Source organism: Corvus kubaryi, unplaced genomic scaffold, assembly GCF_017639235.1.
Source record: "Corvus kubaryi isolate FWS band 111438036 unplaced genomic scaffold, C.kubaryi_AGA036_p1.0 split1-37355, whole genome shotgun sequence".
NCBI classification, from domain to species: domain Eukaryota; kingdom Metazoa; phylum Chordata; class Aves; order Passeriformes; family Corvidae; genus Corvus; species Corvus kubaryi.
The window spans coordinates 3089517-3112716 of record NW_024582078.1 but is presented as its reverse complement, the minus strand read 5'-3'; the positions used below and the strand labels follow the sequence as shown (position 1 = coordinate 3112716).

The window sequence follows — 23200 nt, the reverse complement described above, 5'->3', positions numbered from 1 at the left end:
AGTCCGGGTTTTCCCCCATTCCGTACTCCAGGGAGAATCCAGTCCGGGCTTTCCCCATGCCGTAGCGCGGGAGAAATCCGGGCTGAATTTTTCCCGGAGCACTGGGATGGGATTTGGGATCGCTGGGTGGGGAGCAGCTCCCCCCGCCAGAGACCCTCGTGGCAGGGCGTGCTTTGGGAGTGCTGTGGGTGGGGAGGCACCAGGAATCTGGAGCAAAAAGCAGAATTCCCTGGGGATACAGAGGAGGCCGTAGAGATTCCCGTGTGCCCGGAGCAGCCCTGCCCCGCCCCCGCTCCTCGCGGCTTGTGCCGCCGCTGCAGCCGCTCACTGTGCTTCCCTTCTGTCCCCAGACCTGGCTCAGGGGCACCTGCAGCTGGCGCAGCTGGGCAGGGACCTGGCAGCTGACGGCAGCCCCGTGTCCCCGCCGGAGGGGCAGGGCCGGTCCCCGGTGGCGGCCGTGCGCTACCGCAACCACGGCCAGCGCCGCTTCTCCACGGAGGCAAGTGCTGGGGGCAGGGGGGACCCGGCACCTCTGGCTGTCGCCTCCCCGCTGGCTGGAAGGGCCGGGCTGCGGCTCGGGATGTCACTTGTCCTCTGTCCCCTCCCTGCAGGACGTCAGCAAGCGCCTCTCGCTGCCCATGGACATCCGCCTGCCCCCCGAGTTCCTGCAGAAGCTGCAGATGGAGAGCCCGGAGCTCCCCAAGCCCCTGAGCAGGATGTCCCGGCGGGCCTCCCTCGTAAGTGGCCCCGAGCCGCAGGGGCAGCGCCCGGCCCGGCCCCTCCCGCACGGACACCCGGGCCCGGCCGTGCTGGGCCGGGCTGGGCCGGCTGCCCCGGGCTCACTGAGGTCCCCTCACGTCCCTGCCCAGCCCCAGCCCTTCCTGCACACCCCCAGCAGCACCGGCAGGAGCTGAGGGAGCTGGGAAAGGGGCTCAGCCCGGAGAAAAGGGGGATCAGGGGGAATTTCTGGCTCTGCACAGGTCCCTGACGGGAGGGGGCAGCCGGGGGGGATTTGGGATCTTCTCCCGGGGAACAGGGACAGGAGGAGAGGGAACGGCCTCAGGCTGGGCCAGGGGAGGCTCAGGGTGGAAGTTCCCTGAGGAATTTCCTCAGGGAAAGGGTGGTCAGGTCTTGGCAGGGGCTGCCCAGGGAGGTTTGGAGTGCCCGTCCCTGGAGGTGTCACCTGGACGTGGCACTCGGTGCTCAGGGTGGGGATCGGGCACAGCTTGGACTCGATGATCCCGGAGGGGTTTTCCAGCCTCAGTGATCCTGGGATTCTGAGATCTGCACCTGCTGTGCCATTCCCACCTTCCTTCACTCCCCTGAGCACACCTGGCTGCCCTCTCGGCCTGGCTCCTTCCCAGAGGGAGGAGAAGGAAAACCCTCCTGCGATTCAGCCGGAGCCTCTTGCCACTGGAAATGCAAATGTGGATAAATAATGAATCAGCCTTTGCTTCAGCGGTGCCATTTCGGTTTCTTTGCTGCAGAGCAGTAGCAGAAATTGGAGCAAAAACTCTGAGTACAACAGAGCAGGAGCAAAAACCTCTGTGTGCACCTCCAGGTGTGCTCAGAGCTGCCCAGGTACCACAGCCAGGCCGCAGGAGGCATCTCGGGATCCGAGGTGCCCGTTCAGGAGGAGGGAAGGAGAGCTGGAATTCACCTGCCTGTGCTGCCTGAGGATAAAACAGACCCCACCAGGGTGATGTGTCGTTAATATTCACGTCCCCTCGAGAATAAGGAATGGGGCTCTGGGGGTTGTGCAGCGCCTCGGGCTCCAGCACCTTCATTCCTCTGCTCAGGACACGGCTTTTCCCGGGATACGCAGAGGGTTTGGGCAGAAAATGGAGTAAAAATCCCAAATGTCAGTGCCCAGTGTCCCTGGGAACCCCTCTGGAGGTGAAGCCATCCCGGGATGAGGCCCCCCCTCCCCAGTGATGTTTTCCTGTCTCTCCCACAGTCAGATATCGGCTTTGGGACGCTGGAAACCTACGTCAAACTGGACAAACTGGGAGAGGTGAGTAGTGTGTGACACCCCTGTAAGGAATTAAGTGAAATTCAAAGGGCAGCTCCAAGTGCAAAGGGCAAAAATCTTCAATATCCAGAAATTTTCAGACCAAGACTTTCTCATGGGGTTCAGACCTGGTGCGGTCACTTCAAGTGGTCCTTCCCCCAGATGTTTTGGGGACACCAGTGCTGTGCCACCCTGGGAAATGGCCTGTGTCCCCTGTCCCCTGCCAGGGCACCTACGCCACGGTGTTCAAGGGCCGCAGCAAACTGACGGAAAACCTGGTGGCGCTGAAGGAAATCCGCCTGGAGCACGAGGAGGGGGCTCCTTGCACGGCCATCCGGGAAGGTGAGGCCGGGAGGGGCCTTCCCCAGGGTCCCAGCAGGATTTGGGATGGCTGTGCCCGTGCTCAGCCCCTGTTCCTGCTGCCCCAACCCCGCTGTCCCCGCAGTGTCGCTGCTGAAGAACCTCAAGCACGCCAACATCGTCACCCTGCACGACATCATCCACACCGAGCGCTCCCTCACCCTCGTCTTCGAGTACCTGGTGGGTCTGGGGGCTTCTCTGGGGGCTGGGGGGGACAAGGGAAGGACAGACTGACGTGTCCTTCCCTCTGCAGGACAACGACCTCAAGCAGTACCTGGAGAACTGCGGGAACCTGATGAGTGTGCACAATGTGAAGGTGAGGGGGGTGCCCGGGACCCCCTGCCCTGTCCCTCATCCTGGGTGGGGGTGTTTTGGGGCTGGGGGAGCTTGGACATCTTCACTGAGCTGCAGCATGTGCAATACTCTGCTGTACAGGGGCTGTCCACATCACAAATGGGACATGTTCACACTCAAAAGCACAAACTCTGCAAGTTATCACACATCACTCTTTGGAATCATGAGAGATCTTAAAAATTCAGCCAGCAGAATGAACACAGACAGAGGGTTTTGGTCTAATAATGAAATGCTCTTGTTGTAATCAAATATTCAAATGGTTTGGGTGGGAAGGGACCTCAAAGCTCATCCAGTTCCATGGGCAGGGACACTTTTCACCCTCTCAGGTTGCTCCAAGCCCTGTCCAGCCTGGCCTTGGACACTTCCAGCTTTCCCCAATTCAATCCACTTCCCTCCAGCTCTGATCTGCACAGTAAGACTGCAAATCCTTCAAGTAAAAATGAGTATTTTTAACAACACGAGTGCCTGGACCCTGCTTGGCCTTTGCAGGAGCAGCAAAGGGTCAAAAAGGAATATATACAGAAAGAAAGAAAGAAAGAAACATATACACACACTGTATGAGGGTGAGGGAAAACCTTCCAGGAACTAACGAAGCTTCCCCTGTGGGCTCCCCAGCCCCGTGTGCACTGACACAACAAACAAAAATGGCTTTAATTAACTGCCAAAAGCCTGTGTTTTATGTCCCCTTGCTTGACAACATTGAAAGAAACATTTCACAAGAATTAAGTCCCTTTGGAAAGTCTCAGCATTTCCTGCTTCCTTTATTAATATTTCAACCTTTTGTTGTTGTTTTAGAGGAAAACAGGAAGCGCGATCACCGCTACGAAAAATTAATTAAATTTTTTTTGAGAACTTCCCTGTAGAATCTGTTTGCCAAGCCCTAACTGTACATTTTTCTCAATCAGTTAAATTTTTGCAGGAGAAAACATGGTGAGTATAAACTGCAAAAAGAACCAGTCTGAAGTGGGGGCGGTTGAGGATAAATCAGGTTCTGGGGGTCTCAGAGTCACGCTCAGGTGAAGGGACAGGAGGGTTGGAAGGCTCAGCTGCAAACAGAAGCTTAAAGATAGCAGATCAACTCGTCTTGGCAGAGTTAAGCTCCCCTTTGAAGCAGATCTAACCACTTAAGCCCAGCCTAAGGTGACTGCAGGCAGGGCAGGGCAGAGGCACTTGCTGGGACTTGCAAGGCTCTGGCTTCGAGGTCATTAAAAACATCAACAGGTACCAGGGGTTGCTTTAAAGGAGAAAAAGATGTTCCCATCCAGTGCAGAATCTCGTGGTTTTTTTAGTATTTCCTCATGCCTAACATTCTGTTCCCTGCCTGATGCAAGGATGCTGCTGAAACAAAAATTAATTTCAAAATAAAGCTTCAGGCTTTCCCCAGTGAATTACAAAGATCCATTAGCCCTGGATTTTTGGTGTAATAGAAACAGTCAAAGGAAAAAAAAAAAAATCAAACTACAGGAGAACTCCTGAGGATTTCATTTGGGGCAGAGCACAGCTGGGGTCGGGCTAAGCACAACCAGAACAGAGCAGCAGAAACGTCCTCGAGCCACATCACTGGTGCACGGTGACAATTAAGAGGTGAAGATCAGCTGGGAGTCAGAGCCAGGGGCGTTCTGCACCTACAAAACCAAGCAAGGTGGGCACCTCTGAGCCCAAAGGCCCTGCAGGAGTTTCCCAGTCAGAACCAGTTGCACATGGGATGAAGCAGAACCCAAACCGGACTGTGCTTTCCTCCCTTTTCAGGCTATAAGGAAGAAACACCTCTGCCACTGCTCCACATCCTGATCTGTCTCCAGTCAGGAAAACTCAGGGATTTTCCTCTCTCTCACCCCTCCAAGAATAATTCCAAACCAGGCACTCGACTGAAGGATGGGGGAACTGGATCTGACTTTCCATGGGATCAGCATCACAATGGGGGAATTGGATCCACTTCCCATGGGATCAGCACCACCAGGACACCCCCAGCTGCCACTGCTGCACCACTCAGGGGCAGGAGGATTTTACACCACATTTCTCCATGTCTTAAAGGTCTTGGCAAAAATGAATCTGCATTAATCCTAAAGCACTTCACACAACGAGCGTTGTTCTGGCTCCTCCTCTTTCCAGAGGTAAAAAATAACATTTTGCCTAAGAACTAAAATTATGCCGGTTTAGAGGGGAAAGAATGAAATCATTCACCCCCTTCCCACTGCCCAGGTGGAGCTGGGTGCCAGCTGTGCCCTGATGGGCAGCTCTGCCCGGATCCCTGGCTCGGGAAGCAGGGCTGTAGCCATGGCAGCAGCGGCACATCCCTGGATTTTGGCTCCCTGAAGTTGCTGCTGCTTCCCTGCCTCAGCCACCTGCAGCAGCCCAGTGCTGAGCCCAACCTTCCCCCCTCTGCTTTCCACTGGCACAGGGAAGTTTAAATTACCCTGAATACAAATCTGCCTTCAAAGCCCACCAAGAGATCCATCAGCGCCGCCGTGCAGGGATGTGCCTCCAGTGGAAATAAACATTATTCCAGTTTGGAGATAACTCCAGTGAGGATCCTTCCACTAAATTCTCATGCTGCCATCACTGTATTTACCCAAAAGCTCTGCCTAGGAATGCAGCACATGGAATTTCCTCCCTGAGTCACATTAATATGGAATATTCTTTTAAATCAGCTTTTTTCTTACAGTTCCTACCCCCCAGCACTCAGCACATCACGAGGTAAAAGGGAATTAAATCTCACTTCTGCACTGCACTTTGTTTTTATCCCCTACACAAAGCTCTGCCCTCAAGGCTCATTAATACCCATCTGAGGGTTTTCTCAGACACTGAAAAAGCTGCCCCTGGGAGATTCAGAGCTGGAAATCCTTATCAAGGCTATTTATAAGCCTGGTCAATAGCAGATCAATGCAGCATCTGATCAGGCTGCTTAAAGAGGGTCTCTCTCTAACACCACACCAACAACATGAAAGGGAGAAATATCCTATCCAAATTAAGCCCTGGATTCCTCCTCCTCCTATTTGAACTCGAAATAGCCCTCTCTGGAGAGGGAATGCTCAGAGTTCAATTAAAAATCACTTTTCTAGTTCCATAACCCTGGGCAGGGTGGTCAATCCCTTCTTGAAGCAGCTTCTCCACCCACTTCTCTCAACAGCCAGATTCACCTTCAGCGAAGGATTTTGGATTCTTCTAAGCCAAGGCCTAATGAACCATGCTGCCAAGTTAGTGCACAGAAAGTTCAGATTTTAATGAGCAACACCATTCTGGGAAGAAGGTGGTGAAGGATGCCCAAGGGAATGACAAAGTAACCAGGGTAAAATCCATGATTTTCATCTGCTACCCTGAAATATTTTGAAATTGGAAACAAATTCAACAGTTTAACATAAGTCTGATGTAGGAGAAAGACAGTCTGGTATGAAATTCAGTATCAGAAAGCTCTTAGCATCTTTTAGAAAGAACCAACTCAATGAAAAGCTTCTGCAGGCTGAAATTGTAAGATGGTAATAACAAAAAATGAAAGAGCTAAATGTTCTTTTAGTTTGCACTAGCTTTGAAATTTGATGTTTACAAGCTATTATTAGGTTTTTTCTCAGAAAATTCCTTTTCAGATGCAGAAGAAATCAAATTTGACACAATTTACCCACAGACTACGTTTGCATCAACAGAGGTATCCCAAAATATTTGCAGAGAATTGAGAGCACACAGTTTTGAACCCCAACACACTTCTTCTGCTCGCCCAAAAGCAAAGAGAGAAGCATCTCTTGTTAGACAAGAGCATCACTCTGCACTCTCTTGTGAGGAGAATTCTGAACAGATCACACTGAAAATTACAGAATCATGGAATGGGTTGGAATGGAAGGGATCTTAAAGATCATCCAGGGGATGGGCAGGGACACCTTCCACCGTCCCAGGCTGCTCCAAGTCCCTCCTGGCCTTGGACACTTCCAGAGATCCAGGGGCAGCCACAGCTTCTCTGGGCACCCTGTGCCAGGGCCTGCCCACCCTCAGAGGGGAGAATTCCCCAACGAAAAAAAATTCCTAAATTCCTACGAATCAGCCCCTTACTGTGAAGTAGAACTGCTCAGTCTCCTGCTGGTTTGCCCGTCTCTTGGCAATGCTGGGTTTGCTCATGAACGTTTCCGACACCGTGGATTTCACAGACTCCATGGAGTTGCTGTACTGGAAGCAGTCAGAGACATCAAAGTCCTCTATCGTGACAATGTCCTGGATTGTCTGGAGTGTGGCTTCCATCGTCTTCTTAACCTGCCCAGCAAGAAGCAGAGAACTCAAAACCTGAAGGTTTTATGTTGTAAGTAAACAACAGAGGTAGCAAAGTCCCCTGGAGCACTTCACTAATAAACAGATATTACTGGTTTCACACCCTGTGCGCTGTAATTAATTTTGGCTCATTAACAGCACAGTCCATGCAAGCACAGAGCTGGCAGCACCCTGAACCTGCCAGGACTCCGTGCCAGGATCGCAGTTGTGATCTCTCAGGCTGGGATCAGGAGGAGATGGAAAGAAATTTAACCTCAAAGCAAAGAGAGCTGAACTAATTGTCTTCTGCAACTACTGGGCATCAGATGTTAATTACAAACAGGACTCTGCTGCACTGCACATTTTTACTGAAGGCCAGAATCGACTTTATAGACATAAAAGGAGTTGCAAATTTTGCCCAGAAGTTCCTGAGCACAGAGGTGCAGAGATTAGATCCCCATTCATGTCATCTTCTTCTCATCTTGAATGGCCAAGTGAACAAAAATCACTTTACTCAGGTTATGCAAACTCACTTCAAAACATTAAATTCCTCCTTTTCCCTTTGCTATCCAAATAAAACTTCTGAACCACAGCCAGTCTTATCAAGTTAAGGATGGGAAGAGAGATATGGGGAGGTATTTTAAAGGATTCTCTCCATACCCCCAACTTTCCTGTGAGATCCCCCACTAATTAATGCACAAGATGCCTTGGCCTTGAATTTTAACACAAGTGTTGATAAAAAAGGATGACAACAACCAGATTCTTCCATAACCAGTGCCCAGTAAGTGGCTAAGAGCCGCTGCTGAACTTTGGTTATTAACTGACCTCTTCATTTTCGATCTTCAGCGTCGATAACCGGGACTGCAGCTGCTGACACCTCTGCACCAACTCACTCTGGACTGGCTGCTGGGCACAGAGCTGAGACTCCTGCAAGAGAAACAGCACAGCAGGACATCGCAATTACTCCTTTATTTATCAGACACAAACATTCTCCAAAGTGCTGAGTTTTAAAACCGGGCAGCGCTGGATTTCAACCAGAGGAAGAAGGTCCATGGTTCTACCAAAGTGCATTTCCTTTCCTGAGAGGATTGAACAGAGAGCAAGAGATGATGGCAACATCAAAGAAGAGCCAGGAAACAACAGCTACTCTCAGTGATGTCAGGATGTCAGCTTGTCGTGTGCTTTGGGAGTCTGGAGGTGCTTTATCCCAGGTATTTGGATAAATCACATCAAAAATCAAGAATTTGGTGCAGTGCTTCAGACTGGCACCCTGGGGCAGGGGATTGCTCAGCTGAACCACCTGCACAGCACAGCAACAGGCACAGGTCACTCTTGAATGAATCCAGGGGAGCTGAAATAAAAGCAGCACAGGCTGGGGACCTGTCACAGACACCACAACACCGAGGTTCCCTGAGCTGCTCAGAATGATCTTCATTCCACAGCACGGGGCAGCTTTTCCCTTTCATTTTGTTCTGGGTTTTGTGGGGATTTTTAAAAGAAAACACTGACCTCACTGCCTGAGGCTGTTTTTTTAGAGACAGAAATTGAAACTGGGAGTTTTATCCCACCCATGCACACACACCATCATATAGTCTGATATAATCTGCTGTGTGCAGCACCATTGCTACAAGACCATCAGCTGCATTTATAAACACTCCTCTGGCCTTGAGAAGCAGCAAGATAAATGATTCAGTGAATGGGAGCTGCTCCTGAATGAGACTCTGCAGGTAATTCCTTTTTTCCTCATAATCTTACAGGATCAGAAACACAGAAAAATCCAGGAAAGGTCATTTGCAGTCTGAAGGTTTCACTTAAAACGAGAGAGACAAAGAAGAGCCTGGAGCAGTGGCTGTAATTCCCAGCCCAAAAGAAGAGGCTGCAAGAGACCATCCTCCAGTCTGTGCTCAGGGGATGATCTAGAAATCCAACCAACTGACCTACATTGTCACACTGTACACGTGTTCCTGCTCAGAACCAGTTTCAGCTCGTGTGACTTTCAACAGCTCCCAGCTGAGCAAACACATCTTGATAAACCTATAAGGAGAGGGATTTGCCCTGCCAAAAATGGAGAGTCCTCTGACAGCCCTGTCTCACAAGGAGGGGGCAAAAAGCACCACTACAAACCATTTGCACTCTCCGATTGTACACTCAGATGCTGCAAAAAAACAGCATTTAGGTTTCTTCTGTTGGCCCTTCAAATCTCAAAAATCAGAGGCTGTCTTGGGGATTAACCTGTAGGCTGAATGAAGGTGTCTCCTACTCACATTTAATATTGAACCGAACTAAGCATTTTCACTTCCAGCAACTTGGATAGCCAAAAAATTAAAATTTAGATATCTCTGCCATGAGCCCCTGCTTAATCTTTGCATCATCTCCCAGCTCTGAGGCTCCCAAAAGAGCCAAACAGGCGGCCCTGGAGTGGGTCAGTTTATCAAAAATGAGGGAGATAAACAGGCAGAGTGGCAGGAGGGCCCCACACTGACCATGTCACCCATGTGTGGCTGGAACTCGAACTTCATGGGGGGGCAGAAGACGTTGTTGTACATCTCCATCAGCCTCTGCTTGTCGCTGTTGGCGTCCAGGTTCTCCACGGCGTTCTCGATGGCGTCCAGCCCCTCGTGCTTGGACTGCTCCAGGTTCAGCTCGGCCGACAGGAACGTCCTCAGGGCTCTGTTGAGGCTGGCGTGGTACCCCAGGTCACAGCACTGCTGGAAAACACACACAATTCTCTATGAATAAAGGGAATAAGACTCCAGAATGGGGATTTGAATGTTTCCAAAGGCAGGAGCTGTACAAATGAGGAACAAGCTGTGGGTATTTTGTCACCTGCTGCTGGGTGGCAGGGAGGTCCCACGTCTCTCTCTGACTGCACAGAGCATCTCAACCTGTAACCCCCATGCAAATTTTATCACGGTGTTATAATTGATTACCAATCTTGAAGTATTGTAACAGGTTGTGGAGTTTTCCTGGACTACAAGAGACTCATTTTTCATGGAGTACTAGAGACTCACTTCATTCAGAAAGGAAGTGGCGAAGTTCAGCAGTAGGGCAGGGTAATTCCCTAAATTCTAACCTGACTTCTAGGGGTCCTGATTCCTATGGAAACACTCCAAAATCCTTAAATGACATTATTCAAAGGAAGAGGAAAGCAAGGCACTGAAGTGCTATTGGAGAGACAAGACACAGGATTTGGATCATCTATAAAGACAAATCTGCATCTAAATAATTCCGTAATTCCAGCAAACTGCTTCATCCAGTACTTCAGGAAGGAGGAGCATGACCTGGACATGAAAAGAGAGTCATCCAAAACCCAGCAGCCACCAGTTGGAATGATTTCATTGCTGGGGTGAAACAGAGGAGCAAAAAACTTTGAAGGAGAAAGTGGTTATGGTCAAGAATTTCCTGGCTATGGCTGACACTGGGATGATGTCACTGGGAGACAATCAAGCAGCTTCATTTCCACCACGGCTGCAGAGCCAAGTTTTCATGTTTCAGAAGGGGAAAAAAAAGGAGCTTTTCATTAGCATTAGATCAGAACCAGCCTGGATTTTTCAGCCATCTAATAAAGTGAGCAAGAAGGAGCCCACCTTCTTGGACTTACAAGCAAGATTACATCCACTAGGAGAATATCCAGAAAGGAAAGAAAGAGACCATCTGCTCCATTGCTGTGCTGCTCTGTAAGCAAAATTCACATGAAAACTCCTCCTCGCCCATCATTTGGGTCTCATCACTGTCATTGTTTGCAAACGCAGAGGAAAAAAGGGGGGAAAAAAGAAGAAGGAGGGGTGGGGGCAGAGGGAAGAGAAACTGCTGGACCATTCCCTGTTCCCACAGAATTCCTGCCACCGAGTGCTGCTGGAAGCCTGGCTCTTGTGCCAAACAAGCTGTGGCAGGTGTGGAGCCTTGGAAAAAGAGCTGCAGTTGCTGGTTGGACTGGAGGCAGAGAATTAAGGGACTTTACATTCAATCAGAAAAGAACAAAACCAGCCAAGAAAAAAAAACAAAACACCACAACAAAACAAAAAGCAAAACAAAAGAGGCTTGATTGAGAATCTGCACGTGTGGAGGCAGCCTTGGATCAAGAGGCACTCACAGCTACTGCTCACTCTGCAGGGCTGGTCCTGCAGCCATGGGGGGAAAGATGGAGCTGGGCCAAGGATCAGCTCACATCTAACAGCAGCACTCGCTCCTTTTCACAGAATTCTTGGTGTTGCAAGGGACCTCTGGAGATCCCCCAGTCCCAGGCAGGGTCACGTGGAGGGGACCCTCCAGGTGGCTTTGGGATGTCTGCAGAGAGGGAGACTCCAGGCCCTCCCTGGGCAGCTGTTCCAGGCTCTGCCACCCTCACGGACAGAGGTTCTTCCTCATGTTAAGGTGGAATTTCTTGTGTTGTAGTTTATTACTCCTTGTGCTGTCGCCGAGCAGAGCCTGGCACCTTCCTGACACCCCTTGGGGATCCTTGTATGGGCTGATGGGATCCCCTCTCAGCCGTGTCCTCTCCGGGCTGACCAGCCCCAGCCCCACAGCCTCCCCTCATCAGGGAGATGCTCCAGACCCCAGATCATCTCTGGGGGTTCTGCTGGACCCTCTCCAGCAGCTCCTTGTCATTCCTGAACTGCAGGGACAAGAACTGAACACAACTCCTGCTGCGGGACAGGCGGCTGTGCACCCTCCCAGTGTGACCAGTTTGTCCTCCCAGTGTCCCCCTCAATGCACTGGGAATCCAAAGAGAAGTTAATGTGTCACACCTCACCTCACTCAGGCAAAACGTGCTGGCTCTTTGCTATTGAAGCCAGAAACAGAAAACGTTTCCCAGCCCACTCCCCCACTTTAAAGGGTTTTTTTTGAAGTCCAGTGTTCCATGTTTATAAATGCACCAGTCCTGCCATCCCGTTTCTGGGTTATATAAATGTTTGATGGAATCGTTCTCGAAGGAAATCAATTTTTTATAAGAATTTAATGATAACTCATTCAAATTCACTTCCCAACATGACAGCTGATTAACCCTTTGCCAGTTAGCTTTCAAACAGGCCTCAAAACCAGAAGATTCAAGGGGAAAAAGCCCTTTGTTTTAAAATGCAATTCAGATTTGGAAGGGGAATGATGAGATCCTGGAGATCTCACAGAATACCTATCCCTGGAAGAGCAAAGTAAGCTCTGGGACTCAAACACACATTTTTATCTCTTTTTTTCCAATCCTGTCCTAGTGACCCTTTTATAAATATGAGTTAATGCAAACTTCCCCATTACTGTAATATTTCATTAGCATCAAAGAGCTGCCTCAGTCCCCAAAGTCAGGAAATTCAAAACTACTGGGCTATGTCAGAAACAATTTATTGCTCTTAACTCTGGACAAAGAATTAACTCCCTGCTACCCTTCCCTGCACACTGCCCAGGGAACACACCGTGCTGGATAAACATGACAAGTTTAATGCTGTTTGGCCTAACACAATCTCCTTGTAAGTGACTTTGAAGATTACTTTTATATTATATTTCAAAATTCAATATCATCAAATGATTAGATCGAGGGAAGGCATTACAGCCTGGCTTAAAAATCGCATTTTTATTCAAGTCAGATGGCTCAGATAACCATCACTGGTTATAATTGTTAATTTTCAATCCTTCAGGATCAAAGGCATTAATAAATCTATTTTCCCTGTGTCTTAACAACGAGATAACTGAATTCCATCTCCTGTGCTCCCAGACAAGTCCCACATTTTTCCATGCCTGAACACAGAGCAGATAACACTTTTATTCTGAAGATGATGAGAACTTGTGGTGTTAAACTGAATGCTCCAAGGGAGTTAACTCAGGCAGGAACTCACCCAGAGCCACGAGGGCTCCTCTCTAGGGACAGACAAACCCCTGGGCTGCAGAAATTTGGATTCTTGTCCTGCAGCACTGCCTGCCATGTCCCAGACACAGCTGGGACTGCCCAGGGACAGCAGCCCTTCCTTCCAAGCTGGGTCGCCCAGGTTTGTCCTGTCCTGCTGGAAACACCTCAGCTCTGTGCTTAGAGATTGTTCTGGGCTTGCGAAATCCAAACAGATTCTCTGCTACCTGTGATCCATGAAAATACACCAAGAACAGACAACTGAACCAGGCACGTGTGCAGCATTTGGGGGAAGACTTGAGAGACAGGGCTTTAGAAGAATAAAATTAGAACAATTAAATTAGGCTGATGCTGGTGAAATTAATGCCAACCTTGTAGCTTCAATATAAATATAAACACGAAGTTCTCATTTGCTAAAAACCCAGAGCCACGCAATTTAGGCTGAGCAAATGTTAACCAAAACAGGGCTCCTAAAAAGGCAGGAGGAATAAACAAACCAGGCCTCTCCAGAGCAGCAATCCTGCAAACCACGACATTTGGAAGTAACAGCATTTTTCAAGCCCGCTCTCGGTGACAGCCCTGACCTCCAAAGGACAGGTTTAAATCAACACCTGGCACAAAAGCACTCCAGGCAAGTTTATCATCAGCTGAATAAATGTATCCTATAGACTGCTGGTTATTCTAATAGCTGAGTAATTAATAGAGATCTGAGTGCTCTTTATTGCCTGTGTCTAGAGACTCTTGTGCTCATCACTCCCTGCTCCTCCACAGCAGCTCCCTCCAGGCTCTGCAGCCGAGTGCTCCCAGCAGGGATGGCCTTGGCAAGGGGAACAGGAGCCACCAGAGCCACTGACCCACACGCAGTGTGTTCAGGCTGATGGGGTGGTTCCATCCTTGGGAATAACCTCAGCATTCCTGACTGGCTCTTCTGAGTTTCCAAAAATCAGAATTTCGGGGTTTTTTCACAGTGCGTTTTACCAAAAGCAGAATTGCTGTCCCCTGAATGGGGAGGGATTGAATTCTATTCTGGTGAGCAGGGAAGGGATCTTAGGGAAGGGCTGGAGCTGTGTCAGGGAGGTTTGGGATGGAGATCAGGGAAAGGTTCTTCCCCCAGAGGGTGCTGGGGCACTGCCCAGGCTCCCCAGGGAATGGGCACTGCTCCAAACCTTCCAGAGCTCCAGGAGTGCTTGGACAGCGCCCTCAGGCACAGGGTGGGATTTTGGGACGTCTGTGCAGGGCCAGGGCTTGGACTGGATGACCCCTGTGGGTCCCTTCCAACTCACAATATCCCACGATTCTATGACTTTTCCAAAACCACTTAAAAGCAGCTTCAGGAAACATTTCTGAACTCCCTCTCTTCTACCAAATTTCCTGTGCTGTTTCTACAGTTAAAAATCTTTTTTTCAAACGTGCTTCTGAGTTAAAATCATGCAGGTTTGCTTTTCACTCATAGTCAAGTGAAAATGTCAGGCAGCAGTGTGATACTGAACGTGGGTTTCACTTTAACTAAGCAGCTCCTCCTTTTCTCTCTCAGTGCCCAGTTCCTTGTCTGTGTAACAGAGGTGGCCACCTGAGAAAAGCTCTTGTCACAGCTTAATGACCAATTATCAGGCCACTGCCACCCCCCAAGCTGCCCAGCCCAGCCATGCAGAGGTTTCCAGCTGTGCTGGTGCAGGGGGGGATGCTGAGGGAGGAGAGGGACGTGGGAGGTTCCAGCAGCACTTACATCAATGAGATCAGACAGGTCATGGATGTAGTACTTGAACACCGAGGCATTGGTGGCTTCCAGGGCCAGCAGATACTCATTTCTTGCCTTAATTGCCTTCAGTCTGTTTTCTGTGTACTTTGCCTGGCGCTGCAAGACAACAAAAACCAGAATATAGCATTAGAAGAGGTGAGCAGCACGCTGGGTAACACCGGAGAACACTGAACAAATCTTACTCTGCTCACACAGATTTTGCCTTTGAATTCCAGTTTTGCCAGGACTCCAAGACTTGAAATGCAGATTAATTATTTAGATGTGTTTAAGCATTACTATGCTGGACTGAAAGTCTTGAGACTGTGGGATGGGGAAGATTAAAGGAGGAATGAAGGAACAGGGTGGGTTTAGGAGGTTATGGCCCAGCTCCAGCACCACCACAGAAGCCCATGGGTTGTCTGAGGGTCGCTACAGGCACCCCACCTCTTCCAAGGCCTGAACTTGGTCCTTCCAGAGCCTAAATCCATTTGAAAATAACTCCATCCCTTCTACTGGCTTGAACCTTAGAGCTGAACTGCTCAAAGGCAGTTTGGGATTGCTGGGCTCCCTGGAGCACAGCCTCGTGCTTTGGACAACAAAAATAATCATGGTAACCGTGAATTCCAAGCAGGCAACTTCTGCTTTCCCACTCTAACCTGCTTTCAGCTTTTTGTGCCATGCCTGGATTCCCTGGGATGACACAAACTGCACACCTGACTGCCCTGAAGGAAACCTGGTGCTGGATCTGCCTTTCCTCCAGCTGAGTGCTGAATGAAACCGGCACAAAGAACGAGATTTGGAAGTGAGGGGCGATCTCAGTGGCTCCTGTGCACCCTGCCAGTACCTTCTCCTTCATTTTCTCAATTTTTTTGACAGAGCTTCTCCGGACGTGTTTCTCCTCGAACTTGACGTTGGAGGTGGAGTCGGGGGAGCGCGGGGTCTGCTTGTCCTCTTGTTTCACTGACTTCCCAATCTGCTTCTCCTCCTGCTTCTCTGCCTCCTTCAGCTTGCTCTGGGCACTGATGCTGTCGGCGTTGTACATGTGGTAGGTTTTCATCACCTGCAGAGAACGACGACCAACACTCAGGGCCCAGCAAGGCCGAGCAAGGCCGAGCTGGCTGTTAGTCTGAAACACCTGAACCAGAGAAAAACACACTCAGGGAAATTTCCCATGTCAGAAAAGCAGGGCAGGAGGTGCCTGAGCGAGTGTGGCTCTCAAAACGAATCTGAAATCCAAGTGGATGATTTTGCAGCTGCTGCTTTGTTTGACTTTGGCATGTGCCTTCTTGCACAAGCCAGTAAAGGAGGCATGAAAATCAAAAAAAGGATGCAGACTAAATCCAGCCTCCCTGACTGTTCAAAGAAAATGATATGCCAGGAAAATGAGAGCTTTTCATCAGCAGGTAAGGTTTCTGAAGGGAGGCCTATCAGTCTTTCATCTGGGTGCTTTAAACATCACAGGATGTAAATCCAGCCTCAACACAGTGGCTGCAAGAGCCACTCAGGTGCCATTTGTTCAAATCAAATTTGGGACATAAAAGTACTTCTGGGCACCTTATGTAATAAAAAAATTAATAAACAAGTGTGGTTCTTTCGTTTAGGGAGACCTGGACCCTGTGCTGTATGAGCAACTTTTATTATAGCACATTTTTTATATGTAAATATAGATAAATATCCCCCCAGTCACAAGAATCCCATTTGTTTCACATGATATGAACGTCTAGCTTTGTGTTATGCAAATAGAACCAAAGGACATGAGACATAAACCAGTTTTTTATCCATAAATGCAAAGCAATTTGAATCCCACACCAAAACAAACACGATACAACACTCACAGGGGGCAAAAAAAAAAAAAGCACAATTGCATAAAGTCACCCATTCCAGCAGTAATAAAGGCCCCACTTGTGAATAATTTGATTTATCTCAGATGAAAACCCGTTTAGAGCTCTTTTGCACCACAACATAACAGGATTTTACCCAAGTGGGCTGCACCCTCCCCCTGTGCAGTGATCAGCAGAGGCTCCCAGAGCCAAAGAGACTCTGGATTTAGACATGAAAGAGAATGTGACTGCAGCCAGTGCTAAAGACACATCCTGAATAATTTACACACATGCACTCCCAGCCCCTGCAGATGCTCAGACTATAAAGCAGGCGTTTATAATGATAATAATAGATGCAAAGGAGTTGCTTTTCCTCTCTCACTCCGAGTGGAGCTGGCAGAGAGTGAAAGCAGAGGGAGAAATCCCAGTTTTAATGGGTTTTTAATGGTTTTAGGCCACGTTGGCAGCCACAGGCTCTGGTGTGGGGACACCGGTGACTCACTGGGGTCTGCTGAGGGCAAGATGGCACAGGACAAAAAAATTACAGGTTGGGACAACTCTGTGTTTTATTTGTGCAGAGAAAGTAAAGATTTCACCCAGATCCATTTTGCCCAAAAGCAGGGATTCTGCCAATCCTTTGGATATGGAATTATGGAATTATGGAGTCATTGAGGTTGGAAAAGACCTCCAAGATCATCCAGCCTTTGGTTGATCCTCACTTTGTCACCCAGCCCAGACCACTGAGCGCCACATCCAGCAGAAAGAGAGGTGGAATTATTTCTAAAAGTACCATTAAACGTAGCCACTGGTGGGGTGGCTTTAATTCCAACAAAAAGCATCTTTTTAGCATGATCAGAAGTGGCTTTTTGCAAAGGAAAAGGTTTTCTGGTGAAGGGACAATTCAGAGTTCTGCAGCAGGAGGAATGACTGAACAGATTTCAAATTCCCAGCACTGACATTAAAAATACCAATGCCTTTCATCACTTTGTTTAGCAAAGGCTGAATTCTGGAAGTTCTTCCTTCTGGGGTAGAGGAATTACCAGGACTCAATATTTGGCTCAAAAAATGACCTGTCAGGGCCTGGCACCCAGAAATGATCCCCTGTCCATGAGACTCCACTCACCAGCCACTTCAGAGCCACCTGAACTCGGATTAGAAATTAATCTAGTTCCTAAAAGTCTCTTTTTAGAGGCAGATCTGTGTCCTTCCTTAGGATCCCAACCATGACATGACTCAAAAGTTGAGCCAATTCTGCCCTCAAATAGAAAACAGTTTCTGGAGTGCTGATTTACCTGAATATTTGGCTTTGAGGCTCTAATTGTAACAAACTGCAAGAAACAATTCCCTCTATACCTTTTGCTGATACAGGAAATTTCAGGGAACCCCAGGAAATTCTGTAACACTGATTTTTACCCCCACAGGGTCAATATGCCACGGCTTGAGAAACAACCCTGGGTCAGCTTCTGGAAGGAGGAAGGCCAGAACACACATCTCAGTGTCATGACCCAGCAAATCACCCAGGAAGGACAAAATAAAAGGCATTTTGAGCAACTGAACAGTGAGTTCTGCTTTTAAAGAAGAGAACTAGCTCAGTAACAGCTGCAGAAAGCAGAAGTTACATCAAGCAAGAGGCTTTTCCATTCGTCTGTGTGAGGAAAAGAAAAATCCCCACGCAGCACGTGAACCCTTGGGATCACATCCTCCTCCTCACCTCTTCCTTGGGGTCTCCAGTGGATTTACTGAGAAGGAAAAAGCACAGATGGGAAACTCATCCAAAAGCAGCTGCTCTGCTGAGAGCTGAGGGACAAATAAGCTCCGTGGGTGCCTCTGAAGGCTCACACCACACAAACCCCAAGGTTTTTGGCATATTTGGAAATAACTCTCCTATCTCTGGCTCTTTTTCAAACCATCACTGCAGCAAAGGAACAAATGGGCATGAAGGTGAGACCTTTGGGGAACCAACACTGAGAGAGCTGAAACAACTCAAGGACAGAGGGGAAAAATGGGATTTATGGAGCTTTTTAGGTGACCTCGAGCTGCAGGGACTGCAGCCTTTTCTCAGCCTTGGTGGGAGAAGTCAAACACTTCTCCCTTCTGCCTGAGAAGATGCCAAGAAATCACTGATTTACCGTGTACAGTTCATTCAAGACCTTCATCAAGTCCTCCTGGAGCTGCAGTCCCACTTCCTTGCTCTGCAACAGAACAGAGAAATGAAAGTTAATTGGGGAAGACGCTGCAAAGGCAGAGGAAGTGAGCACGGAGCATCCACAAATAAGTTAGGCCCAATTAAGCACCACTGTTTATGCTGGCAAATCCAATCAGTGCCCAGCCCAGAGCCACCCAGGGTCACACTGCACCAGGAGTATTAATAAACCGAAATATTAGAAGTGCACAGTCAGAAAAGCTTTATGGAACAGAGGTGGGAATTTCCAGAGAACTTGAGATCTTCGACTCTCAAGCCTGCAAATACACCATTTTCCCATTTTCACAGGATCAAGCAACACTGTGCATCCAGCACAGCTTGGTATGGAAGCTGAAGAGAGGCAGGACAAGGAAACCACCACGTAACAAGAATAACTTAATTCAGTTTATAGATTTTACTCATTCGCTGCCCACTAAGGCAGCGTTTGCGTGCTCCAACCCTCACGTTACAAGCGTTTAATATCTACTGGGGCAAGCAAATTTGATAAATCCAAGATTATTTATGCCTACAACGTTCAGGAAAAGAAACAGATAAAGAGGCAATGCAGCCAAACCCATGCTTAAACCAACATTTCTGCGCAGGAAGTCAAGATAATGCTAAACCATGAGAAGAAAACCAACAACACACCGATAAATTAAAGAGCCAGAAGAGAAAGATTATCTGATTTAAATTTAAATTATTCTTTTCCCCATACTGTGCAGTTCAGCAGTGCTCAGAGTGTGTTTCTGAGATGAAAATTGCTTTATTGTAGACTTCTTTTCATTATTTTGGGGAGTTGTGGTTCAGACCAGCCTGGAATTGCTCTGCTGGCAGCACAATGGGATTCACAAGTATCCAACGCCCAGCCCTCTGGATTTTCCACGTGTTCCAATCCCATATTCCTCACCCTGCTCCCTAGGTGCCACAGGAAAAAAGAGCATCTGACACAAATGCTGACAAAGGAAAGCTTTTTCTGAGGAGCCTCTAATTTAGAGAAAAGCAAAGAGCTGGTGATTCCCAACCTCCGAGGGAGCTTGCAGGAACAAACCCGCGGGAGTTGCACCTCTGGAAGCAGAAGGAGCTGAGGCTGCTGCTCAGCCCTGCAGTCATCTGGGTCGCCAGGGTTTTCTGGCTGCCTTTTCCTCCACGTGGAGATGATTAATGGAAGCGACTGCCTGGGTCTGTGTGAAATGCCCTCAGCACTGAACTTTTCACACAGGAGGAGTTTTCCAGCCACAGGCTCCCTGGTGCTGCTTGAACTGCCTGGCCTGGCCCTCATCTGCCTCTCACCCCGCTCTTTTCAGCCCATTTTGCTCATTTCTTGCACTAAAAAAAAATTGCTCATTTGCTGCACAAACTGCTGAAGCATCAATTATGCGACAGAGATTAAAACGAGTATTTTAATGTAGATTCAGGTTGAAGGGGGAAAGAAGATGCCAAATTGTCAAAACACCAAACTCTTTGTGCTTCCAAATGAGCTCTCAAGAAAGGAGCTGCTGGATTGCTGGACTGGAAAAAACCCTTCCATTAAGATGAAGGTAAGACAGATCACAGGGGACATCACAACAAGAGCTGCGCAATGAGCACTGTTAATGTAAAACTGTTCCTTGCACTGATTCCACCAAAAAAAAAAAAAAAAAAGAAAAAAAAAAAAAAAAGAAAAAATATTTAGGAGAAAAAAAAGCTGAGCTGGCTGACCCTGATAAATGAAAATACATTGGAGGAAGCAGAAGGGTTTGTTTGGGGAAGTCAGAACGGATTGGATGTCAGGAAAAAGTTGTTGCTTGAGTGCAGTGGAGGGAGGTGGAGGTGATGCACGAAGAGAACTTCCCTCAGCTCCCATGGAATTCAAAGTGCAGATTAAAGGCTGCTGATCCCACTGCCATGCAGGCATGGGAGATTCCAGCATCATGCCAGAAAGTGCCATGGAATTACGAATAAAATCCATGCCAAGGAAAGACAACAACAGTCCTGGCAGTTGTGAATGTCTCCAGATACCAACTGCTATTTCAGCAGCAAATTCTACATTGTTCTGTATTTCTCTGTTTTTCTGTGTGCTTTGCAGAGGCAGAACGATCCATTTTGTAAACAATCTTCCAGGAAAAGGCAACAAATAAAAGACATTCTGATCAGCTTTACTGTGATCTACTCCTGGCTGTACCTGCAACCAAGTCCGTCTGTACCTCCCTTAACATGAGGAAAGGCTTGTGCAACAAAATCTTACAAAATCTTAATTAATTGGCTCCACTAATGAGCTGGGTGTGCATGTGGAGAGGGGGTGTCCCCACAAACCCTGTCTCCTCCTTATCTGATCAGGTTAAACCCTTCTCCTGTAGATCTGGGAGATGATCTGGTTGGAAAAGCATCCTTGGGAGACAGCACAGGAGCTCCCTGCACAGCTGAGGGTGGGCAGAGTGGGGCAGCTCCTCACCTTTGCTGGGCACTGAGAGGTCATAAAAACCTTTCCTTTCTCTGCAAACCTGGCAAAGCATCAGCAGCACCCAAGGAAGCCACCCCAGGAGCTGGCAGGACTGATGGGCTGCAGATGAAGGTTTTCCCCAGTTCCTGCGAGTGCACACGCAGGAACACACACTCCTTTGTTACTCCAGGGTGTATCTGCACCATGTGCAGGGCTGGAGGTTCTGCCACCCCTGGCTGCAACATAAATTCCCAGCACGGGCCGTGCCAGCTCCTCAACGGCCTCTTTGTTCCAGCCCTCCTCCCCTCCACCTCCCCTCTAATTTAATCAAGATGTTTTTGGGATCTACTGCGGGGCTTGCTCGGCTGTTCCGCATTCCACCAAACATTAACGACTTCAGCTTCAAAATATTTGGGGGGGATAATAAAGAGTAGAGCTCAGGAATGCCGTCAACATTTTCTGTCCTGGACCTCCAGCCCCAGCAACGTCCTCTCAAGCCTGACAGAAAGAGGGGATGGCTTCAAAACAAACATTCCCTGGAGTTCTGAGGTGCTTTCCCCACAAACTCAACGACAGCCAGGAAGGGCTCAAGCCATCGGAGGGTGACTGTGTAACACACCAAGATAAGAGATTCTTATCTAATTTGCTGCCTCAAATGATGTCAGAGGGTGACAGCTGGAACTGGAACCCAAATGTGCTGATTCTGAAACTGCTCTGGAACAGTATCAGGTCTCTGCATCTTCCTAGAAGTAATAATTAAATATGCCTAGGTGGAGGACAAACATTAAATATTCCCATGTTTTTGAACCACCAGTGGAGGGTGGGTAAGGATGGCAGGAGAGGAGCAGGGATGTAGCACAAAGGTGCCAACTCTGCACCTCAGTGGGAGTTTTACTCGTGGCATTTGCGTATCTTCAAATTGACACCGTGATGGAAAAATCTTTTTACAAATGCCCAGCATTTTAACCATTACATTTCTTTCACATGGTGGCTTTCCCATGTGCGGGGTGCTTTAAGATCTGTCATATTCTGGTTCCAGTTGCAGCCAGAGACACAGTGCAGCTGTAAAGTAGGTCATGACAGACCCCTTCAGAGAATTAATAATTCCTCTTCCTTGATTACTGCAAGGCTTTTAACCAACCCATTGTGGATTTTCCATTTCCCATCAAACACCCTGCAGCATACCAAGAGATAAACTGGGGCTTTTCCACCATCAAAGGTGCTAAACAGGAGGAGAATTTCAAATCCTCAGGTTGGTTTTCTTGATTCCAAACGGGGTTTTCTCCCCTTAAATATCCCCAATTTAGTGGATACAACAGGGAAAGGCCCCTGCTCCAGCAGCCCAGGGAGCCTCCCAGCTACAAGCAGAGCAGAAAATATGTTTTAAACCCAGCAGGGCCAGGGAGCAGCAGGGTAGACAGGTGCTGAGTTGGTACCTGGCTCAGGTCGGAGGCACTGCCTGTCCTGAGGCCCCTCTGCACACAGAATAAATCTGCCTTTCTTCCCATTAACATTTGCCAGTCACTTCACAATTTCTTTATGTAAAAATCTGTCAAACTGAAAAATATCAGTTCAGGCACTGCTCAAAGTGACCGAGGTTTCCCAGTCTGTTCTTTTAAAAAAGGTAATTTTCTTTTTTCCTTCAATTTGAACCAGATTATCAGGCTGCTTCTAGGAAAATCTCTAAGAGACAACACAGAAAGAGTGATTAAAGAGACCAAATTAAAGAGACTGCTGCTCAAAGGTCTATACATGTATAAATAATCCCAAGGGATCCCACTCAAAAGATACGTCTGGAGGCAAGAAAACCTGGTAACCACGCAAGAAACAGGAAGGTTGTTCCATGCAGAGAAATGAAGGGTCACATTAAACAGAGAGGGCGACAGGGGGATAGAGGGAAAAGGGGAAATCAAAGCAGGAATCAGCTCAAATAGGAGAATATTTTGGGAAAAAAATAATATATATATAAATAGCAAAACATAGATATAGAAATGTAGAAATAAATAAATAAAGGGGCCATGCTGAAGGAGGATAAGCAGGAGAAATCAAAGGAGATGAAGGAATGAAAAGGAGCAGACATCAAAGCAGGATGATCTTCCAGGAGAGGGAGAGGTGACCGGAATAGCAATGCCGGTGGCACCAGGGCTGGAAACTCCAACCCTGTACCAAAGGCAGCCCTAAATGATTAACTCTGCCCAAACAAGAAAATACCACCTCCTCCCCAAGGTGGAACAATTTGTTACCAGCACA

The 23200-nt window shown here is 48.2% G+C and overlaps 2 protein-coding genes across 8 annotated transcripts in view; one reads left to right on the top strand and one right to left on the bottom strand.

Moving 5' to 3' along the window:
• Positions 1-23200, bottom strand: part of SRGAP2 (SLIT-ROBO Rho GTPase activating protein 2) — a 97859-nt gene that overhangs the window by 31011 nt on the left and 43648 nt on the right. For 4 of the 5 annotated variants that reach the window (XM_042013568.1, XM_042013573.1, XM_042013572.1 and 1 more), the window contains 6 exons: positions 18479-18541; positions 15374-15589; positions 14518-14646; positions 9442-9666; positions 7784-7885; positions 6767-6964 (listed from right to left, as the gene is read on the bottom strand). In XM_042013568.1, the coding sequence (XP_041869502.1) occupies positions 6767-6964; positions 7784-7885; positions 9442-9666; positions 14518-14646; positions 15374-15589; positions 18479-18541 (933 nt within the window). The remainder of the gene's footprint in view (positions 1-6766; positions 6965-7783; positions 7886-9441; positions 9667-14517; positions 14647-15373; positions 15590-18478; positions 18542-23200) is intronic. The other variant, XM_042013571.1, reaches the window with a different exon arrangement.
• LOC121657686 (cyclin-dependent kinase 18-like) lies at positions 82-5245 on the top strand. 3 transcript variants are annotated; one of them, XM_042013670.1, is made up of 7 exons: positions 82-499; positions 612-737; positions 1958-2014; positions 2239-2353; positions 2457-2551; positions 2625-2687; positions 3521-3574. In XM_042013670.1, the coding sequence occupies exons 2-7, from the start codon at positions 639-641 to the stop codon at positions 3557-3559; spliced, it is 468 nt and encodes a 155-aa protein (XP_041869604.1). In that variant the 5' UTR covers positions 82-499; positions 612-638; the 3' UTR covers positions 3560-3574. The 3 variants fall into 3 exon arrangements, with proteins under 3 accessions (XP_041869604.1, XP_041869605.1, XP_041869603.1); XM_042013671.1 differs by lacking the exon at positions 3521-3574 and adding an exon at positions 3052-3455 and having other exon boundaries at positions 254-499; XM_042013669.1 differs by lacking the exon at positions 3521-3574 and adding an exon at positions 4475-5245 and having other exon boundaries at positions 355-499.

Bases quoted from the DNA above. Each gene is read 5' to 3' on its own strand.
- LOC121657686 (XM_042013671.1), top strand. From the start codon at position 639: ATGGACATCCGCCTGCCCCCCGAGTTCCTGCAGAAGCTGCAGATGGAG. The intron at 2,015-2,238 runs GTGAGTAGTGTG...GTCCCCTGCCAG, and splicing joins AACTGGACAAACTGGGAGAG to GGCACCTACGCCACGGTGTT. The intron at 2,552-2,624 runs GTGGGTCTGGGG...TTCCCTCTGCAG, and splicing joins CCCTCGTCTTCGAGTACCTG to GACAACGACCTCAAGCAGTA.